Source organism: Mustela erminea, chromosome 12 (assembly GCF_009829155.1).
Source record: "Mustela erminea isolate mMusErm1 chromosome 12, mMusErm1.Pri, whole genome shotgun sequence".
NCBI lineage: Eukaryota > Metazoa > Chordata > Mammalia > Carnivora > Mustelidae > Mustela > Mustela erminea.
The window spans coordinates 51155153-51177777 of record NC_045625.1 but is presented as its reverse complement, the minus strand read 5'-3'; the positions used below and the strand labels follow the sequence as shown (position 1 = coordinate 51177777).

Genomic DNA, 22625 nt, shown 5'->3' with positions numbered 1-22625 from the left:
TTTGTCAGGGTAACGCTGGCAAGGCAAGCAATGAACTTTAAAAACAAACAGCATTTACTGCTCTCGTTTAAAAGCTTTAAAAAAAAAAAAAAACATTATGTGCCAAATGCTTGAAAAAACAGTTGTGTGGGGCACCTGGGTGGCTCAGTCAGTTAAGTGTCTGCTTTCAGCTCAGGTCATGATCCCAGGGTTCTGGGATCAAGCCTTGTGTCTGGCTCTCTCAGCAGTGGGTCTGCGGCTCCTTCCCCCTGCTCTTGCATTCTCTCCTGCTCTCTGTCTCTCTCCCTCTCAAATGAATAAATAAAATCTTCTAAAAAATTTTTTGTAAGTAGAGCGTTTGCTCTTTTTAAAGACTAAATAATGTATTCCTAATTTAATTAAATAGATTAGTAGTAGTGTAGCTGTTTTGCAGTAAGTTAACATTCTTATGTTAAAAGATTTTGCTAAACTGGATATTATATAAGACTGATGAATCACTGAACTCTCCCTCTGAAACTGAGAATTCACCATATGTTAATCAACTGAATTTAAATAAATTGGAAAAATTTTAGAAAGTTTGGCTAAATATCTACTGTATATCTAATCCATAGATAAATTAATCTAAGTAAAAATCATTTTAAAGTAATATTAGTTGTTAAAAGAAAAATATATTTTAACATTTCTGCTTCATTCAGATATGATATTTAAAATATTACCCATGTGGATGTAAACTATAAAGTGGAATTTAACATTAATTTATGCAATTATATAATTTCAGATTTAAAGGTATAGCAATAGAGAAAAATAAGCAAATTTTCCACAGCATATCTCTCATTTATTAATGTCTAGCTTTTCCTTTTTGTAATATTTGTATAACAGTATATGTACTATACTATGTATTCCTGTTATGCTGCAAAAGATTCTATGAACAGGAACTACAATAAACATTTTATAATACCATATTGTAAATATTATGTAATGTAAATAAGTTATCTGTAGATAAATAGAAAAGTGAGGCACTTAGGACATATTTTTCTCACACTTGTTACTTCAGCAGTAGAAAATAATGATTTATATGTAGAAAATTATTTTTTAAGATAATTGTTTTTAGTTCTTTCTATTTTTTCCTGTGAGTAGAACTTTCCTAATAAAGGAAGTATTTAAAAATAGATCCATGTTTCTATTATAGACTTATTTACTCCTTCTAATAGTATTAGTAATTTTCAGAAGAATGAGCTTTGTATGTGTCTATACGTATTTATTTATTTAAACATGACTGCATTATACATTTCTTGCCATTTTGGAGTAGTTTCAGAGTATTGAGCTTTATTTAAATGAAAGAAAACATTCCTAAAATTGAGATACATTATAGGGCCTAATTTAGTGGCTTGCTATGATGTGGAAGTTAAAAAATGTAGTGCTTTGATGTTTGGTTGCTTTTAGCAAAAGTCAGGAAAACGAGAGGGATATTTGGAAATTTTCTCTTTTTCATAAGGACATGCAGTAAGTATGAACAATATGTTGCCCAGCTTAATAGTTGCTTTCACATATTCCTTCTCCAGATTGGTGTATGAAGCTGTACATAATATAAACACACATTCTTGTCTCTAGTTAGCCACATTATAGTTAATGACCATATGGTCATTATGGTATAAGATCTACTGTCTGTTGTATTTATATTCCTCAAGCATATTGTTCCTTCAACTTCACAGTGTGTTAAACTATTTCAAAGGGAAAAAAATCCTTTCCCTCTTGTTTCTGGTTGTCCTATCAAGTGTAACCTTGGACCCTTATAGAGCAATTAGACCAGCCTCTATCCCCTCCTTTGTAATGAGGTTTCTTGCATTTCTGAGTCTATAACCCTTTAGTCTTCCCTAATGGGACATCATTATTCTGAAAGAAACAATGTAAATGTAAATGAATATTCTCATTAACGAGTCACAGAGAAACCTTTAGCGGTAGCACTGTGGTAATTCCGCTTGTTATTTCTCTGGTATTCCATGCAGGATTTTTTTTATAATTCATTATTAGTATTCAAAATTACTTGTTCTTTAATTTTGCATGTCTTTCATAATCCAGTGTTCCAACTAGTTCAACCATGTCCTTGTTTTATTCTCGAGGAACCACCTGTGAGACGTTCAAGGTCTTTGTCCCCAAAGAGCTCTTTCACAGACTCTGAGGAGCTGAGGAATCTGAGGAAAGCGGAAAGAAAGATTGAAAACTTAGAGAAGACACTACAGCTAAAGGTGAACATTAAATCATTTCTTTAGTAATAACCTTGCAAAGATAAAGATATACCAAAGTAAACATTCACTTCACAAATCACTGCTTAGCATTTGTCTTTCCTGAATTTAATTACATGCATAAAAATGTATCATTGGTTGGTCTTGTTTTTCAGATTTCTGAGGATCATAAAGTAACAAAAAATTTGCTGCTTGAACGTAAATATTTATTCACTACTTTAAAATTGTTTGGGAATACTTTGGCTTAATATTGGGAATATATTTCTTACAGTTTTTCAGAGACCAAAAAATAGAACTATAGCAAGTAGAGAATTTCTGATAGTTCTTTATGCATGATAAACATACAAAAAGAGAAAAGTGAGTTAAAAGCTATACTCGCCTAGCTCAAGTCACTTAACAACTGTCCTTTATACAGAAATTACATAGTCAAAATGGCAAGTACTTTTTTTTTTCCATTTGACTATTTGAGGGCTTTTTTTCTGCATTTAATATGGCCAAACTTATCATTCTTTATTCACAACTACCCAAAGGCCTGTGGCATATGAGATTTAACATTTAATTGAATCTCAAATAGTTTTAAGACCTTTTATGACAAGACCAATGTTTTACACATGTTTAGAATCCAACAAAGCCCAGATTGTCTCTCATATAGATCACTCTTAGGGAGAAAAAGGTTTGACTTAGATTTTGTGTGCTATAGAACAAGATATGGTTTAGAGATATAGTTCACCTAAGCTACAATTAATATTTTTTCTGCCTTTTCACTAAATGTTAAATTAATTTATATTGTGCAGAGTTAGACTGTTCTAAAAGAAAGGAAAATTATCTCTGTTATTTGACAGTGACAGAGATTCTCATCTATCATCTACCAAAAATAAAATGATCAGATGACATCAGCTTGCTTACATTTAGCCTCCTTGAAATGTATACACCTACAGTCACTCCTTTTTTAGTTAGTTTTTTTTTTTTTAAATTGATCTCTCCACCATCATGGGGCTCAAACTCATTGCCCCAAACTCATGACCCCGAGGTCAAGAGTCACATGCTCTTCTGACTGAACCAGACAGACACCCCACACATGGAGTTCTTTGCCCATTCATTGGATTGCTCAGTAACAACTTACTAAGCAATGAAGTTAGCCAAACAAGTCACTTGAACAACAAGAGACAAGATAACTGTCTATTATTCAAGACCCTAGTTAACAAGACTGCATGAGCAGTTGGAATCTAGTATCTTAGTATCAACATGGGAGTACAAACAGGATATTAAGAGCATGTTTAGAGGTGCCTCGTTAGCGCAGTAGGTAGCGCGTCAGTCTCATAAGAGCATGTTTAGGAAACCAGTTTATCATCTTCCTCGTTTTGCATAATTCTTGAAATTCACATCCTGCATTAATCTGGTTTCTTCAGAGAAACAGAACCAGTAGGCTATAACCCTTTAGTCTTCCCTAATGAGGCATTGTTTTTCTGAAAAATATCTATATCTATGTCTGTATATCTATCTATCTATCCAGAGAGGGAAAGAAAGAGATAAAGAGATTGATTGATTTCCTGTAAAGAATTGGGTCATGCAATTATAGGGTCCAAGAAGTCCAACATCTCCAGTTGTGAAACTGAAGATCAGGAGAGCCAGTGGTATAGTCTCCGTCTGGGTCTAAAGGCCTGAAAACCAGGAAGCTGATGGTATAAGTTCCAGACCCAATATCAGTGTGAGTCCAAATGGACAAGACCAATGTCTTTCTTATGCAGCCTTTTATTGTATTCAGGACCTCAGTGAGTTGGATGAAGCCTATCACATTGGGAAGGGCAATATGCTTTACTCAGTCTGCTGTTGGAAATATTCATTTTCCATAGAAACACGCTCACAGATAAACCCAGGAATAATGATCAGTCAAGTTACACATAAAATTAACTATCACATATCACCATTCAATAGTAACAGATCTCCACTTATTTGCCTCCAAAAGTCTATGGGTCTTTGAAAGTCCCTTGGTTTTGGCAGGAGAGAGTAGAGCAATTCAGACATTTTTAGATCTATCCTCTTCCACCTTTTGGAATTTCTAATTTCAGAAAGAGTCGCAGAAGTATTACATTAATTGATCATTCCTTTCTTCCAATTGCTCTTTTTGATGAAGACTCAAACTTATTTACAGAGTAAAATTCTTTCTTCATACAATTTCTTTTTCTGTATTCCTTTTTTTCTGTATTCCTTTTTCTGTATTCCTTTTTCAAGCCAGTTGATGATAATATGAATTTCAAATGTATGTTTTCTTAAAGGGGGAAAATGTGAGCAAGTTTTTTTCATTGAATCTTGTCATTTAGTAGAAAAGGATTTCTTGTTTTAAAGGAGCAAAATAGTTGAGTAAAAAAAAGCACTATCATCAAGAGCCCTTATCCAATGAAGTGGGTAAATGAAACCTGTAAAGTGAAAGCAATTCCAAGAGAGAGGTTGGGTCCAGGATATTTTTAAATTTATGGCCTCACTTTAGTAAGTATACCTGTCATATTTAGTGAAGACAGAAAACTTCTTCCTATATTTCCCTTAATTAGGGTATAATATTAATATTATTACTATTACTCAGGTGCATGAGAATATAAGATAAGAAAGGAATTAATGATGTATCTGTATTAGTTTCCTAGGACTGCCATGATAAACTGGATGGTTTAGAAGAATAGAAATTGATTATTCAAAGTTCTGGAGCCTAGAAAGTTCCAAACTCAGTATGTCAACAGGATTAGTTTCTTATGAAACCTGTGAGGGAGAATCTGTTCTATTTCTCTTGTAGTTTCCGATAGTTTCAGGTGTTGTTTGGCTTATAGATGGCATTCTTCCTGTGTCTTCATCTTTCCTCTGTGTGTATGTGTGTGTCTCTATGTCTAAATTTCTCCTTTCTAAAAAGACACTAGTCGGGCGCCTGAACCTGTGCTACAGAAGCCATTAAAAAAATCATGTATTGGGGTGCTTCAGTGGCTCAGTCGATTAACTGTCTGCCTTTGGCTCAGGTCATGAGCTCAGGGTCCTGGGATCCAGGCCCACGTGATGCTCTCTGCTCAGGGAGGAGCCTGCTTCTCCCTCACCCTCTGCCTCTTTCTGTTTCCCTCTCTCAAATAAATAAATAAAATCTTTTTTAAAACATATAAAAATAAAAAGACACCAATCAACTGGATTACAATAATGACTTCATTTTAGCTTCATTTCTTCTATAAAAACCTTATCACCAAATACAATCACATTCTGGGGTATTGTGGCTTAGAATTCCAACATACCTTTTTGGAGGGGATTCATTTCAACCCCTAGCAGTGTTTTATGGTTTTTAATATGCATTTGTTAATCATGGTGCTTCTTTTGTAGACCATTACCTATTAATACATGTTGAATTTTTGTACTGGCCTTTCCCATATTGGCATTGTATTGAACACTGCTCTGCCAGAAGCTAATGGGAAAATGGCAGAGAAAAATGTTCTGTGCTCAATTATCATAGGCAGGGCATTGAAATCTTTCGTTTTTTTGTGAGCTGTTGATATACCAATGTGTATTGTGAATCTATAGCAAGATATATATACCTTATTTCCCAGATTTACTTGATTATGTTATAACCATTGATGTTTCCCAAAGACTTCTGTTCCATGGAAGTTACTGTTGAAAACACTAAAGTAAACACATGCTCTGTGGCACAGTAGATGGTTGGGTCCCAAGCTGATCACCAAGGGGAACTGAAGAGGGAGAGTGACAAATAGGCTTCACCAGTTAACCTCCACGATGGAACATATGTGGGCACACTTTGATATATTTAAGTAATGGTCTTTATTATATCAGCAGTAAGTAATACATATTATTCTAATACTAGTAATGAATTTTGTAAAAATATGAATACATTATCTTGCTTAGCTTATATTTTGGATAGTTGTACATGTTTTCAAGGTGGATGGCCAAAAAAGCCAATAATAATAGAAGAGATGAAAACTGTTATTCTAAAAATCCCACCCATTTCAAATCCTAGCTTCATAAATGTAGTGGACTAACAATTTATAAAGTATAATTTGGAAATTAATGCATCAGAGCTTTACAAAATCCTTTACTATACTTGGGATCACTAATGTTGTGTATCTCTGCTTTATGAATTTTAATACATTTGACAACTTAGTTCTAGTAGCACTTTTCTATACTGTTTAGTAACGTCAATATGCCCTTTGATTACAGTTTAAATGCCTTTTTTTTTTCAATGTCTAACATGCATTCTTCATACATACAACTTTATATACTCTGCTGAATTAAACATCCATGGGATCCTTGGTATTTTATAAAAGTTTTTTTTAAAACTCTCTGAAAACTTTGCTGCCATTCTGTAAAGATTGAGCCACTGTTTTCTTAACAGGACTCATGCTCTTAGTTTGCCTATGCCTGTCAAGGAGCCTTTGACCAAACTGTAGTAGATTTGATCAAGAATCATTTTTGTTCTGATGACCTCACAAATGTACTTGCAAGTATCATTGAGGCAAGTCAGGTGATACAGCCTTTCTATTTTCTCTTTTTAAGTGTTTCAGTCATTTAGATTTGTTTGTATACAGAAATTAGAATCTCTAGTTTAATTAGCTTAATTGCAAAATATAGGAAAGGTAGTCAGTAAATATTTTATTGAATGATTTAAAAAACAGAACTAATTCAGTGACTGTCCTTGAGATTTTTTTGTGTGTCTCTTCTTGAGCAAACATAGTTATTAGTAACAATAAATGTATCTTTCACTCTTTACTTATTTGATTTTGTTGTAAGATCTTTGGGTATAGTAGTATTTCCCAAATGAAGTACTACCTTTTTGACTTAGGCTATTATATGGGACTTAAAGAATCATAATCCACACTATGGTTAACTTGCATTTCTTAGAATATTTTAAAGATTTTTTGATTATTCTTTTTACACATTAAACACTTCTTTTGAGATATCTAACTTTTGCCTGAAGACTTCTGCTAAATCTGTTCTTGCACTAGAATAGAGAAAAATGTTTTTCTTTGAACATATATTATCTATCTTATATTTACATTTCTATAAAATTTTGTCTATTTCTGGAGTAGGTCAAAGAACAATAGTCTCTAGGACTAATTTAACCCATGCATTACAGTTTGATAAGAGCATTCAGAAAGGACAAATCTATGGATGAATGCATTTAAAAATAATAATTATTATAAATTATGCCTATCAAATTGATTTGTCAAATAATCTCTGGCTTACTTTCATTTTTGATAGCTTAGATTTTAGTAATTTGTAAGAAATATGTAAACACTCTAGCATTAGGTGTAGTAAATTATGAAGCATGTAAAATTAAAGCAGAAAGCTCATCTATAAAACTACTTTCCTATAATCACTACCTAATGGAAGGACCACCTATTTCAATTACTATAGAAAAATTAAAACTATTTGCTAATATAAATATATTACACTAAAGTTTTAGGCAGCAGAGGTGCTTTGAGTGCTTTGATTAAGTACTATGTCCTAGAACAGAGCCTGGTACAGTGTGAGTGACATATAGGACTCAGAAAATTTTTATTGAGTTTTAATCTTTGATTTAATAGCATAAGACAGTTGATTTCTATTTAAGAACTAAGGAAAACCTTGGGTATAAATTCAGTGATTAATGGTAGCTGAAGCAGTACTGAAAAATGCAAAAATAATGACAGTACTAACAATAATAAACTCAGTTTCTTCCATTGATTTAATAGAGGATTTTTGTGAAAGGCAACAGAAAATACCTGGATATCCCATTTTATTAATTTTTACTTTGGGCAGTCTTTTAGGTTCTGTTTACTCAGAGTTTCTAGGGACTCTTAACACAGACTTTTAATGATTCCAAAACACTGGATTTGTATGTAATAATTTTAAAGAAATTCATTGTAAACTAAGAGTTTATGGGGAAGGAATGTGATTCAATGACAGATAATTAGAGAAAGCTATTAGAATTTAACAAAGTATTTAACTATGTTTATTTGAAAATTGTGTTTTAATACAAATCTTTTCTAGTACCTATACATTTCTTGTAATTAGATTATTAATAATTTGTAAAATAACCTATTTAAAATCCTCATAAATCTCATTAGTTCTTAAGGAATCCAAATAAACAAAATGAACTTAGGTTTATTTATAAGAAGATAAGATTAATTTTCTTTTCTTTTCTTTTTTTTTTTTTTAAGATTTTATTTATTTATTTGACAGAGAGATCACAAGTAGGCAGAGAGGCAGGCGGGGGGTGGGGGCGGGGTGGTGGAAGCAGGCTTTCCGCTGAGCAGAGAGCCCAATGCGAGGCTCGATCCCAAGATCCTGAGATCATGACCTGAGCAGAAGGCAGCGGCTTAACCCACTGAGCCACCCAGGCGCCCCTAAGATTAATTTTCTATTTGGTTAATTTAAATTATTTCACATACTTAATATTAGAAGGCTTTTTGTTAAAAGAAGTGAAGTTATATTTGGATTTTTAACAACAGTAGGGAAAACTCAAGGTCAGGGTTAAATCACTCATTGGTCTTAGAAGAAGAGAAATATAAATAGCTTTTATTTTGAAGATGGAGAAACTGGTACATGCTGAATTTAAGTAGCTATGTCAAGATAAAATTTATTAACTTTGAGCAGCAAGACTTGAACTCTTATCAGCCCTTAACACTCTGCATGTAATAGGCTCTTAATATATGGTTCTTTAATTGAAATGAACAAAATTCAATTCAGTATCCTGAATTTTTAACCGTGGTATTAAACTATGCTACTCTTTAGCAAGTTTGCAATTCCTGTGATCTGTTTATCTTCTACAACTCTTCAGGTAACATTTATTCTGATTGTCCCTTTCAAGTGATGCCATTTCCATGCTTTTTCATTAAGCACTTTCATTTCCAGATGGCATACAGATGGCTTGGTACACAGGAGTCAGATACTTACCAATAACTACTTAGATTTATTGAAGCTATCCTACTAGGCCTGTATCAAAATAGAATGACAAGATACTCATATTGTTGAGACAGGTAGATTGCAATAAAATAATACAAACTCTGTATTATCTTACAGTTGAGATGAGAGGTAGATGGTCCAGGAAAATGTAAATTTGGCTTCTTAATAATAAGGAGAGTTAATACCTGGGAAGAGGAAAAGGAAAGAAGCTAACTTTTGCTTTGTGCCTTGATAGGACAGGCATAGTGCCAGGGGCTTTACCTGTATATTCGCTCATTTAATTTAGTCATCATAATTTAAATCTCTATACTCTTTTCCACATTTTACAGAAAAAAAAATTGAACTAATTTAAATAGTGTTCTTAAGATTATGCAGCTAACAAGAAAGAGCTCCAAGAATAGAATTCAGGTTTTTCTAACTGCCATGAGCCTACTCTTGTCATCTCGCTGTAATATTACAGAGTACCTGCTTGTTGCCTTCACTAAATAAATATACAAATTCTTTCATACAGAAATATAAAAAGTTGAAAAAACAAATTTGAAGTTTACAATGGCTAAAAAACCTCAAGAATTTACTTACTTTACTTTGAGAAACATCATGCATAAGTAGTAGAAATACATCCCCTAAGAACTGGAAATTTGGCCTTTATAAGTTCATTTTCTGGGTATACCTAAAAATGAAGACATATTTCATGTCCTCTACCTTGAATATTTAGAAGTTGTTGACTTTAGTCAACAACCTAGTAATGTTTTTATGACCTCTTTAAGAATACGAAGCCCAGCACTCACATTTCAGTTCTGTATAGTACGACCCAGAAGGTTAAGCTCTGCTACTTCAGACGTAGGTCTAAACTGATTTATTCCTCCTGTGTAATCCTTATGCTTTATAAAACTAATCATGAATCCATGGGTGGAAGCACTGATCTTATCATGATTTGTGCTTTTATACTCATTACATGTACAATTATAATTAATAAAGTAGTCATGTGTTACATACAGACAAATCCTTTTGTGGAAAAAGAAAAAAAAATCTGTAAAATTGGCTTATGAATATTTGTACGTGTACTACTAATTGACAACAGGGAAAGAAATGAAACTAATTTTGAAATTACTAGCAGCTTAAAAAATGCAGTAAGTGGGTTGAATTTACCAAGCAAACCTATTTTGTGACCTTAAGAGTCCTTCCCTTTCATCTGCTTAAATAAGTATTACAGATTAATTTATATTTACTGTTTTCTTTCAAATTTCATATTTAGATGAGTAACCTTTTATTTGAAGCGTTGTACCAATACTTTCTTTAAACTTGTGTACTTGCTTTTTTGTGTTCTACAGAGCCAAGAAAATGATGAGCTAAGAGATGCCCATGAAAAACGCAAGGAAAGGCTACAGATGTTACAGACCAACTACAGAGCAGTAAAAGAGCAATTAAAACAGTGGGAAGAAGGCAGTGGCATGTGAGTTACATAGCTCATAAAGGCATTTCCCTAAATATTAAATGGAATGGAGTAGCATCATATAGATGTTTTAATGGCTTTTGTTTGATTTTAAAGATATTATTTGGTATTCAAATCTTGAATGTGAATTTTTAAAGAGATAATATAATAAATGAAAACAGATAAATATGCTGGCATAACTAGAGATTTTCCTGTCATTTGTGGAATTCATAGTGTAGGTGATTATGAACTACTGTGTACATTTTCAGTATCAATAGAGTAGCTTAATAAAAGTAGGTAACTTTATGTAAAAATAGTTTACATCCATATGATTGAAAAAATTAAATAACTAAAATAATGGTATTACGAAGTCTGTAACTTAAACAGTATTTAAGTTTTAATGGAAAGACCAGAGAAATAGGAAATTTACATACGTAGTTAACTCTCTGAAAACTACTTCAACCTAGTATGCAATTTGAAAATCTTTACTATCCATCAGTTTGTTCTGCAGCTTATCTGAATGTATTGGCGGTCTCAGTTCAATTGCTCTGAACAGGTGTTCAGATCTTGGTTAGTCGTAAGTGGCTCCCTTGTTAACAGTATCAACAGAGGGCAAAGGACTGAATGAGTACAGAAAATCTACTACCCTCTCATCTTTTGAGATGGATCCTTTAGGGCAATGTTGATGATACACATTGGTCTGTTCTATAGAGAAATACTGTTTCTAAATTGGCCAGTACAGCACTTTTACAAAACAGAAATGAGGAGTTTGTTTTATGTACAGAAAATGAAAACATAAAGGGCATTTGGTATGTTTTGTAGGTAATTGTCACGTCTAATTTTTTTCCTTTGAAGGATGGGAAGTAGTTCATATCACTTGTCAGTAATAGTAGTGATAAAGTACTGATAAAGCAATTTGTCCTGCACTTAGCCTCTTCCCACTAACTTTTGTAGTCACCAGAAGTGTGAAAAACTATTTTCTGATATATTTACTGTCAATAGTGTGTTTTAAGATTGAGCACATGTACCACAGTCAGCCTGGTTGACAACAAGTTCTCGAAGAGTTGACTGCTTGTAATCCTTTTTGAGAAACTGACCATCCTGCAATATATGTTTCATTATTACTAGAATGAATCAGAGAAGTCGACTTAAGACCATCATGTGTCTGCTAAAAGTTTGCTTTCCGCAGTAGCATTTTAGCCTTTTGGAAATTATGACATCGGATTGTAATTTTTTTTTTTTTGGACATAGGACTTTAATTTCAACATACTTGGGTTTTAGAAAATTCATTCCATAAATAGTGAGCTTGAATTAGGGAATGTATAAATGAATTTTCATTATACTTTGAACATATTAAGGAGGAAAACAACTTCATTTTAAAAATAGGACTCATACCAGAAAAATGAAGAGAGCAGATCCCCAACAACTTCGACAAGAAGATTCTGATGCTGTGTGGAACGAACTGGCCTATTTCAAAAGGGAGAACCAGGAGCTAATGATTGAAAAGTGAGTTTCTTTTTTAACGATATGGACTTAGATAAACATTTAGGAGAAATTTTTTGCAGCTTAAAGGTCATGAGAGAAATACCTTATAAAATTTGAAAGTAAAAAATCTGGGGTTTGTTAATAAAAATAAAGAAAAAAGACATATCTTTTTAAAAATATATGTGTGTGTGTGTATATATATATATATAATACAATAACAAGTTGCACATTTGCTAGCTCTAGCCGAAACTGTATAATATGATCTAGGGATTGTGTTAATTAATGTGGCTCTCATCTGTTGGAGGTGTCGCTCTTCATTAGCCTGTATTTTAGACACTGCCGTGCTTCATTTTTGGAATGAGGTGGAGAGGGGATAACCTAGCCAGCCATCCTTGTTTGATCTCCTAGATACATACGCAATGCAGAATGCCTGAGCTCTCTTGGTTCCCTGCCCTGTCCTGCTAATCCCAGCTGAGCTCATTATGGTGTAGCCTTGCTGCTACTCTTGGAGCCAGAGCTGTCCAAGCTAATTACTGGTAGCAGCAGAACTGCCTGTTAAGGGTCTGGTATGGATCTGCTAACATGGTCCTTGGTAGTGACCTGCAAAAGACACGAGGGAATTGCTTTCTTTCTTGCTGTGCACTGCCTGTCCTTTGGGCTTAATGCTGATCCCTCCACATAGGTCTTTTAGCTGCCCTAAGTAAAAAACTTGATGAAGGGTACTCATATTTTAGAAAACATACAGTTTTCTTCCTTGATCTTATAATTCACAGACTATTATATTCAGCTTGGTAAAGAAAGAACAATTTTTTTTTTTTTTTGCTTATAAAGGAGTTAGACCAACATAATTAGCCTCTTTTGCTACTTAACTATTTCTTCATTTAGAGCTAATTTTTGACATCCAGACCATGCAATATTTTGGGAAACCTGATGTCTTTGAGATGACTAAATGACTAGTATCATGTGGTATTATGTAATCAAATACTACTGAATTTTTTTACCTGTAAGTCGGAGTCTTATTTTATATATTACATGATAACACATGTAACTTTAGATTACGCCTTTTCCATGTAATGATAAACTTTTGAGAAAATGATATATTATAATGTGTACTTCCAGTTACCTCTTAATGTATACTGTATTCTATTAGTCCTAAATCTGATGCTGATAATAGTCTCTTATCTTAAAAATTCTTTATAGATTTGTCCAGAAATAGTCCCTGACAATTTTTAATAGCATTATTGAAATATAATTCATGATATAAAGTGAATAATCCAGTGGGTTTTAGTATATTCAAAGAGTTCTGTGTCCATTATCACACTAAAATTTTAGAACATTTTCATTTATCCCCTCCCCTAAACCCCATATCACTTAGCCCATTTCTTCCACCACTGCCCTCCCTTCCTTAGTTGACCAGTAAGCTACTTTCTGTGTCTATATAGATTTACCGGTTTTGAACACTGAGAAATTCACTAGGTGATGTTATAATTTTTGCTTCAGCTGTCAAACATAATTTTAAAACTCAAAAGAAGGTTATTTTTAACCTTTTCACTGTTATTCATTTTCGACCTTCCAAGTTCTCTCTCTCTCTCTTTTAAATCATTTTCTTTCTGTTTGAAGAACCTTCCTTTAGACTTTTGTTTAAGGTGAGTTGGCTAGGAACAAATCCTCTAAACTTCCTTTATTTAAAATGTCTTCATTTCAGCGTCATTCCAGAAGAATGTTTACACTGATTAGACAATTTTAGGTTAACCACTTTTTTCTTTAGAGCTTAAAAAATATGCCATTTCTGTGGTTTATGATGAAAAAATATTGTTATTTGAATTGTTGTTCCCATAAAGGGAATACATCCTTCTCCATAGCTGCTTTCTGTCATTTTTATTTGTCTTTACTTTTCAGAAATTTAATTACAGTATGTCTTGATATGGATTTCTTTTGTTTTATCCTGTTTGGGATTCTCTAAGCTTCTTGAAACTCTACGTTTGTGCTCTTTTTCAAATTGAGGAAATTTTGGTCATTATCTTTTATAAATACTCTTTTCAGCCCACATTCCTTGTCAGCCCCACATTCCTTGTTCCTCTTATTGTGGAACTCTTTTTTCACGAATGTTAGATGTTTTTAGTATTGTCCTACAGGCCCTTGAGGCTCTGCTCATTTTATTTATTTATTTATTTATTTGCCTATTTTGTCTCTGTTGTTAAAACTGGGTAATTTCTATTGTTCTGTCTTCAAGTTCACTGATTCTTTCCTTTTTCTTTTTCTTTTTTTAGAAGTTAACTTCATATTTTTTTAATTTTTTTTAAAATTTATTTTCAGCGTAACAGTATTCATTGTTTTTGCACCACACCCAGTGTTCCATGCAATCTGTGCCCTCTCCAATACCCATCACCTGGTTCCCCCAACCTCCCACCCCTGCCCTTTTAAAACCCTCAGATTGTTTTTCAGAGTCTATAGTCTCTCATGGTTCACTTCCTCTTCCAATTTCCCTCAACTCCCTTCTCCTTTCTAACTCCCCTTGTCCTCCATGCCATTTGTTATGCTCCACAAATAAGTGAAACTGTATGATAGTTGACTCTCTCTGCTTGACTTATTTCACTCAGCATAATCTCTTCCAGTCCCGTCCATGTTGCTATAAAAGTTGGGTATTCATCCTTTCTGATGGAGGCATAAGAACCAAGATGCCCTTCAACGGACGAATGGATAAGGAAGATGTGGTCCTTATACACTATGGAGTATTATGCCTCCATCAGAAAGGATTTTTTCCTTTTTCATCTGTCACCCCTGCTGTTGAAGACATTCATTGAGTTTTTATTTTGGTTTTTATTTTGGTTTTTCAGTTCTAAAATTTTTATTTGATTTTTCTTTATATTACCTATTTATTTGCTGAGACTTCCTTTTTTTCTTTTTTTCAAGATCATTTATAATTGTTCATTGGAGCATTTTAATCAATGCTACTTTAAAATCTTTGTTAAGGGCCTCCTGGCTGGCTCAGTTCGTATAGAGTGCAACTCTTGATCTCAGGGTTGTGAGTTTGAGCCTCATACTGGGCAAAGAGATTACTTTAAAAAAAATAAAATAGGGCGCCTGGGTGGCTCAGTGGGTTAAGCCGCTGCCTTCGGCTCAGGTCATGATATCAGGGTCCTGGGATCGAGCCCGGCATCGGGCTCTCTGCTTAGCAGGGAGCTTGCTTCCTCCTCTCTCTCTGCCTGCCTGTCTGCCTACTTGTGATCTCTGTCTGTCAAATAAATAAATAAAATCTTTAAAAATAAATAAATAAATGAATAAATAAAATAAAAATAAAATAAAATTCTTGCCAAATAATTCTGACATGTGCATTATAATCTGGGTGGTGGCATTTTTTTTTTTTTTGGTGGGTGGTGGCATTTTTTAATTACACTTTCTTCTTCAAGTTGAGATTTTCTTTGTTTTTGGTATGATGAGTGATGTTCAGTTGTCTCCTCGACATTAGGATTATTATGCTTTGAGATATTGGATCTTATTTAAATCTTTTATTTTAACAGATCTCTGATGACATTGTGCGTAAGGAAGAAGGTCAGATCATTACTGCCGGGAAGGGATAGGAATCTTAGCTCCTAACTTGACCCTCACTGACCCTGCATTAAAGGGTGTGTGGAAGGATAGCTTATTACTACCTGATGAGGGTAAAAGACTAGGCTTCACATTTGACCTTTATTGACAGAGATAGCAAGATCACTTCTTTTTTTTTTTTTTTCCCCCTTTTTCCAGTTGTATATGGCTGGAGTAGGGTGGGTATTGTCAATTAAGATTTCTGTCCAGCCAGTTTGCCCATTTCTCAGTTCTTTGGCTAGGGAGAGCAGAATTTCCTTGAGACTTTTTTGTTTGTTTGTGTCCATTGACATTTCTGGGTTGTGGATTTCTTCAGTATCTACTTTGAGGTATTTAGGAGGAAAGAAGAAAGCTAGGGGATTTCACTGTGGCTTGTTCTTCTATTCCTATGGTCCCTTGTGTCTCCTTCTTCTTCCTGCTTTTTAGAGTCTTCTTATATTTGTTTTTAATGTATCATGTTCAGGGTTTTTATATTTAGTGAGTAGGATGAATGGGTATAAACATGGAATTAGAAGTTCTAACTTGTTTTTCAGTGGACCAGCCAGTCTTATTTTTGTGTCATACATTGGCATCTGATTTATTTTTTATTTTTTTAAAGGGTTTTATTTATTTATTTAAGAGAGAGAGGAGGAGCAAAGGCAGGGGAAAGAAAGGAAGACTCTGTGCTGAGCACGGAGCCCAGTGTGGGGCTTGAGCCCAGGACCCTGAGAACATGACCTAAGCTCAAATCGTGAGTCAGTCAAGTTAGTCGTTTAAGGGGTTGAGCCACCCAGGCATCCCTGGCATCTAGTTTAATACTTACTCCCTACTATTTAGGCTAGAATATATAAAAGCTTGTACAGCTACCTGGAAAACAGCGTGAAGGTTCCTCAAGAAGTTAATCATAGAGCTACCCTACAACCTAGCAATTGCACTGCAAGGTATTTACCCCAAAGATATAGATGTAGTGAAAGAGGGGGCACATGTGTTTCAATGTTAATAGCAGCCATGTCCACAATAGCCAAACTGTGGAAGGAGCTGAGATGCCCTTCAGCTGATGAATGGATAAAGAAGATAGCGTTTATATATACAATGGAATATTACTCAGCCATCAGAAAGGTTGTACCCTTTCTGATGCATACCCAACTTGTGCATCAACACGGATGGGACTGGAGGGGATGATGCTAAGTGAAATAAGTCAATCAGAAAAAGACAATTATATGATTTCACTCATATATGGAATATAAGAAATGGTGCAGAGGATCATAGAGTAAGGGAGGGAAAATTGAATGGGAAGAAATCAGAGAGGGAGACAAACTATGAGAGACTCTTGGGGTAACTGGGTGATGGCTATTAAGGAAGACATGTGATGTGATGAGCACTGGGTGTTATACACAACTGACAAATCATTGAACACCACGTTAGAATCTAATGATGTACTATATGCTGGCTAATTGAATTTAAGTTAAAAAAAAGGCTAGAATATATAAAAGTAGATGTGCTACTAAAACTACTTTAAACCAAGTTTGAATAGTACTTCTAAATCCAATCATTAATGTCAAGTTAACTTTTCAAGATCCTTGTAAAAAATTGTGTGGCAATTCTTTTTTTTTTTTTAATTTTTTTATAAACACATAATGTATTTTTAGCCCCAGGGGTACAGGTCTGTGAATCGCCAGGTGTACACACTTCACAGCACTCACCACAGCACACACGCCCGCCATGTCCATAACCCCACCACCCTCTTCCTGTGTCGTAATTCTAAGTCAGTTTATAAAATATGTCAAAGGAAATGATGCTACCACCAGTGTATACTATGGTGTTTCTTCCATTGAGTACAGTCAGAAATATGTTGCTGAGAGTGTGAGGACTTGAGAATTTTTTTTTGCATGGAAATAGTTCCTATAATAATTCAGATATTATACTTATATATCTACTTACGATATCAGTGATTTTTTTTTATTTTAAAGATTTTATTTATTTATTTGACAGACTGAGATCCAAGTAGGCAGAGAGGCAGGCAGAGAGAGAGGAGGAAGCAGGCTCCCCACTGAGCAGAGAACCCGATGCGGGGCTCGATCCCAGGACCCTGAGATCATGACCTGAGCTGAAGGCAGAGGCATTAACCCACTGAGCCACCCAGGCGCCCCGATATCAGTGATGTTTTAACAAAAGACCAAGAACTGCACAATCTATGAACTAATGAATTAGCTTGTTCCCATAGTATTTGTCTAACAAATATTCATATATTTTTTCATTCATTTACTGTTTAAACAGTACAGTTTAAACAATACCGTTTAGAGAATATAGTTTAGGGCTCGGTGTTAAGCTAGGGACATATATGTATACGTATATGTATATGTATATTCATATACAATGTGTATCGAAAAAGAATAATTTCTAACTCTAATGAGATTTCTTTTAGGGCCATCTGCCATGAGCCCGTGAAATAAAACCATTTGTTGGGTTGCTAGATAGTAAGGCAGGGAAACCTTTCAGAAAGGCAAGGCTCCCTCAGCTTTTCCACTTAGTTGAGGATGTTGTCTTACTGTCATTAAGTCAGATTTATGAACCAACAAAGTCATGTTAACATTCTCCTAAGTGAACAGATTAACATTTTCCTAAATAAAAACATTAGTATAAAAATATTTGTGTACATTATTTCTCAACAGTGATATAAAACTATAAAAAGAGACTCAGGTGCCACAGCATATTCAGCTTTTCTTATATTGCAAATCCAGCACGTTCTTGCTAGAAACCCATGAAGTCAAGGAGGGTGTGCTGACATCCATGGCAGTTTTATCTGTATCTCTGGTGAAATAAATCAGGAACTTGCAGAGGGTGGTAATTTTGGTCTTTTTATATTAATGCATAGAAAATCCTGCATCTGAGCACTCTGCTAGGTACAGGTGAACACAGAGAAATAATATGCCACCCTTTTTCTTTTTTCAGGAACTCATATAGATGAGCAGGGAAAACAAGCAAAGGTGTGATAAGAGCAGTAATAAGGCAATAGTAGTGGCATAACACAGGGAAAATGGCATAATGATTTGTCCATTTGCCCAAACCAGAAACCTAGGGGATTTTAACAGACTCATCCCTCTGTCTTACCTCCTTATAATATTCTTAATGATTCCATATCACAAATATCTCTAAAATATATCTACTTCTTTCCATTCTTACTATCAATGTCCTTGTCCAAAATACCATCATATCTTTCTTGCTCAAGTAGAATAAACTCATAAATATCCCTTTACACTCACTCTTACCCACTTGAATCCATTTTACCCCTAATGCTGCAGAGTGATCTTTTAAAAAAATACATATATGAACATATTTCTCCCCTGTTTCAAAACCTTTAGCATCTTTCCATTGCTTTCAAAATAAAAACCAAATTCTTTATAGAGCACAATTGAACAATTTGGCCCACTTCTTATCCTTTCTGTTTCACTTTTGTTTCTTGAAAATCAGTATGAGACTACAAAATATTCGCAAAGAATGACTGATGCTTTTCCTACTTCATGCTGAAAATCCTGGTTGGTGAATTTGTCAATGAAGGTAGAGTTGGGGTCAATAATAAAGGAGTCTAGAATTCATAATTTAAAAATTCAGTTTTATTTTATAGAAGGAGAGAATTTTAAACAATATATCATAACTAAGGTCTTCTTTAATTTCATGATCTTTTGATCCTTTTTCCTTAATGATAAAAAGTAGACAAGCTATAACTCGGTAGCATTGCCCAGGATGGAATACCTTCTTTGTTGGGTTAAGTGTTAAATATACGCAGGCCGTGATTTCAAAGAATATTTTATAAAATCCAAATAATAATTTCTAAGGAGCTAAAATCAAATTATTATGGTAGGAAGTTCAGTTATTTTTCTTTCCTTTGGCAAATCAAGACTCTCTGTTTTCTTAAGCACAACTATTTTTCCATTTGTAGAAATGAGGATTTTAGGAACTCAATTTCTGTAACATGAGTTGGAAATAAAATTCTCAAAAATATGTCTGCTAAATCATGACATACTTTGCAAACAAATGTATTTTTGGATAACCATCAGCATTGTATGAATTAACACGTTAGTTTTATTTTATTTTATTTTATTTTATTTTTTTAAAGAGAGAGAGAAAGAGTATAAGTGGGGAGGAGCAGAGAAGGAGAGAATCTTTTATTATTATTTTTAAGATTTTATTTTTTCATTTGAGAGAGAGTGCACCTGTGAATTGGGGGGAGGACAGAGAGGGAGGGAGAGTGACAGGTGTGAAGCCTGAGGCATGACTCAGTCTCATGACCCTGAGATCAGGACCTGAGCCAAAACCAAGTCGGAAGCTTAACCAGCTGAACCACCTAGGCACCCCATGTTTTATTTTAAAGTATACAATTTAGTGACATTAGTGTATTTACAATGGTTTTTTTTTAAGATTTTATTTATTTATTGGACAGACAGTGATCACAATTAGGCAGAGAGGCAGGCAGAGAGAGAGGAAGGGAAGCAGGCTTCCTTCTGAGCAGAGAGCCTGATGCAGAGCTCAATCCCAGGACTCTGGGATCATGACCTGAGCAGAAGACAGAGGCTTTAACCCACTGAGCCACCCAGTCACCCCTGTTTTTACAATGTTGTGTAGCCATAATCTTTATCTGATCCAAAGCATTTTCATTACCCCCAGAAGAGACCCCATACCCAGTAAGCAGTCACTCCCAATCTCCCCATGTCCTCCTTCCTCTTTCTCCTCAGAACCCCGAATCTGATTTCTATCCCTATGGATTTACCAAGTCTGAATATTTTATATAAATAGCATCCTACGGTATGTGACCTTTTGCATTTGGCTTCTTTCACGTAGCATTAGGTTTTCAAGAGTCATCCACATCATAGTATGTATCGTGTCTGTAATTCCTTTTTACAGCTGAATAATAACCCACTGTATGTATATACAATTCATTCATTCATTTATTGATGGCCATTTGGGTTGCTTCTACTTTAAAGCTACTGTGAATAGTGCCACTATGAACATTTATGTACAAGTATTTATTTGAATACCTGTTTTTAGTTCTTTGGGATATTATACCTATAAGCAGAATTGCTGGGTCATGTGGTAAGTCTGTGTTTAACTTTTTGAGGAACTGCCAAACTGTGTTCGTAGTGGCTACATCATTCTATACTGTCACCAGCGATCTACAAAGATTCCACTTGTTCCACATCCTTGTTAACATTTAGTATTTTTTTCTTTCTTTTTTAAAAAAATTATCATTTTTTAAAAAAATCTTTAAATTATTTAATTTATTAAATTACTCATACTAGTGAATCTGAAGTGGTATTTCATTGTGGAATTGATTTGTATTTTCTTAATGACTAATGAGCATCTTTGCATAATTTTATTTGCCATTTGTGTTTCTTTGGATAAATATCTATTCAAGTCTGCCATTTTAAAAAATTGGGTTCTCTTTTTGGTTTTGAGTTTTAAGAGTTCTTTACATATTGTTGTTACTAGACATACGCAAATATTTTCTCCCATTCTGTAGGTGAGCTTTTTCTTTTCTTAATGGTTTCCTTTGATGAACAGAAGTTTTTTTAATTTTATGAAGTTTAATTTATTTTTTCTTTTTTGTTTTTTCCTTATGCTTTTGGTGTCATGCCCATATAACAATCACCAAATCCAAGATCATGAAGACTTACCACTATGTTTTTTTTTGTTTTTTTGTTTTTTTTTAGATTTTTTTAAATGTATTTATTTGACAGAGAGAGATCACAAGTAGGCAGAGAGGCAGGCAGAGAGAGAGGAAGGGAAGCAGGCCCCCTGCTGAGCAGAGAGCCGGATGTGGGACTCGATCCCAGGACCCTGAGATCATGACCTGAGCCGAAGGCAGCAGCTTAACCCACTGAGCCACCCAGGCGCCCCCACTATGTCTTTTTTTATGCGTTTTATAGTTTTGACTCATATTTAGATCTTTGGCCCATTTTGTTAATTTTTTAAAATTTCATGGGAAGTACGTATACAGCTTACCACTTTTACATGTGTATATCCAGTTGTCCCACATATTATTTTTTATAGTTTTGAAGAAGAGGCCGTATGATCATATGGAAGAGTTATAATGTGATGAATAATAAGATAAGAATTTAAATGTATCAGTCCTTGAGAAACCAATACAACATGAAACACTACAGGCTGTCATAAGCCAAGTACAAATGAGAATGTGAGTTCTGGGATATTAGCGTAATCAAGGGTTGTACACATTATCAGCATCCGTTGAAAGGCACTGGATTTCAAGGCTACATGGTAATGAGTTTTGAATCTTACTTACTTTTAAAACTGAAAATCAGAGACAAGAAATTTAGCCACTGATATTGGAGACATGAGAAGTAAACTCATCTACCAATTAAGTCTTCAGGGACAAGAGTGAGAAGTTTCAGAACAAGATCAGCATGAAACCTAACTCACTGCTGAATTAGAGCCCTAAAGCCAAGGGTCCCTCTTCTTCCTCTTTTCTATCTCAAGAATGTTTCAGGTGTGATGCAACTTGAGTCCTCTAGATAGGCTTTTAGAATACACTCATGATTCTGTTAAAGGACCAGGGCCTGGAAGCAAGTAAGCTATTATAGCTAGTAAATAATATGTGAAGAAAAGACTTTTAAACTATGGAGTTTTATAATATTAGTTACATAGGACTGAATCTATGTAACCCTTTGTATTGTTGTGCTTTCACTTGTTATTTCAGTAAATACACTGGACACTGGAAATAAAATATTGAGCAGAGCACACATGCTCCAGCCTCATAGGGCTTCAGCTTTATTGGAGGACACAAATAATAATCAAAAAGCACACAAATAATTACAGACTCAGGTTGATATGAAGATAAAGCTCTGCTATGTCTTCCCAGGTTTCTATCTTCCCTGATTTTTTTCCATTTTTCCTCTCTGTCTTTCCTTCCCTTCCATCTGGTTAAAATATAGAATAGTTTATAATTTTATTTGTGGTGTTATCAACCCAAGTTGCCC

General features: G+C 34.3%; 1 protein-coding gene across 4 annotated transcripts in view; it reads left to right on the top strand.

The window, feature by feature from the left end:
• Nucleotides 1–22625, top strand: part of CNTLN (centlein) — a 292701-nt gene that overhangs the window by 154856 nt on the left and 115220 nt on the right. For all 4 annotated transcript variants that reach the window (XM_032307449.1, XM_032307446.1, XM_032307448.1 and 1 more), the window contains 3 exons: nt 2100–2225; nt 10481–10602; nt 11968–12087. In XM_032307449.1, coding sequence (XP_032163340.1) covers nt 2100–2225; nt 10481–10602; nt 11968–12087 — 368 coding nt within the window. The remainder of the gene's footprint in view (nt 1–2099; nt 2226–10480; nt 10603–11967; nt 12088–22625) is intronic.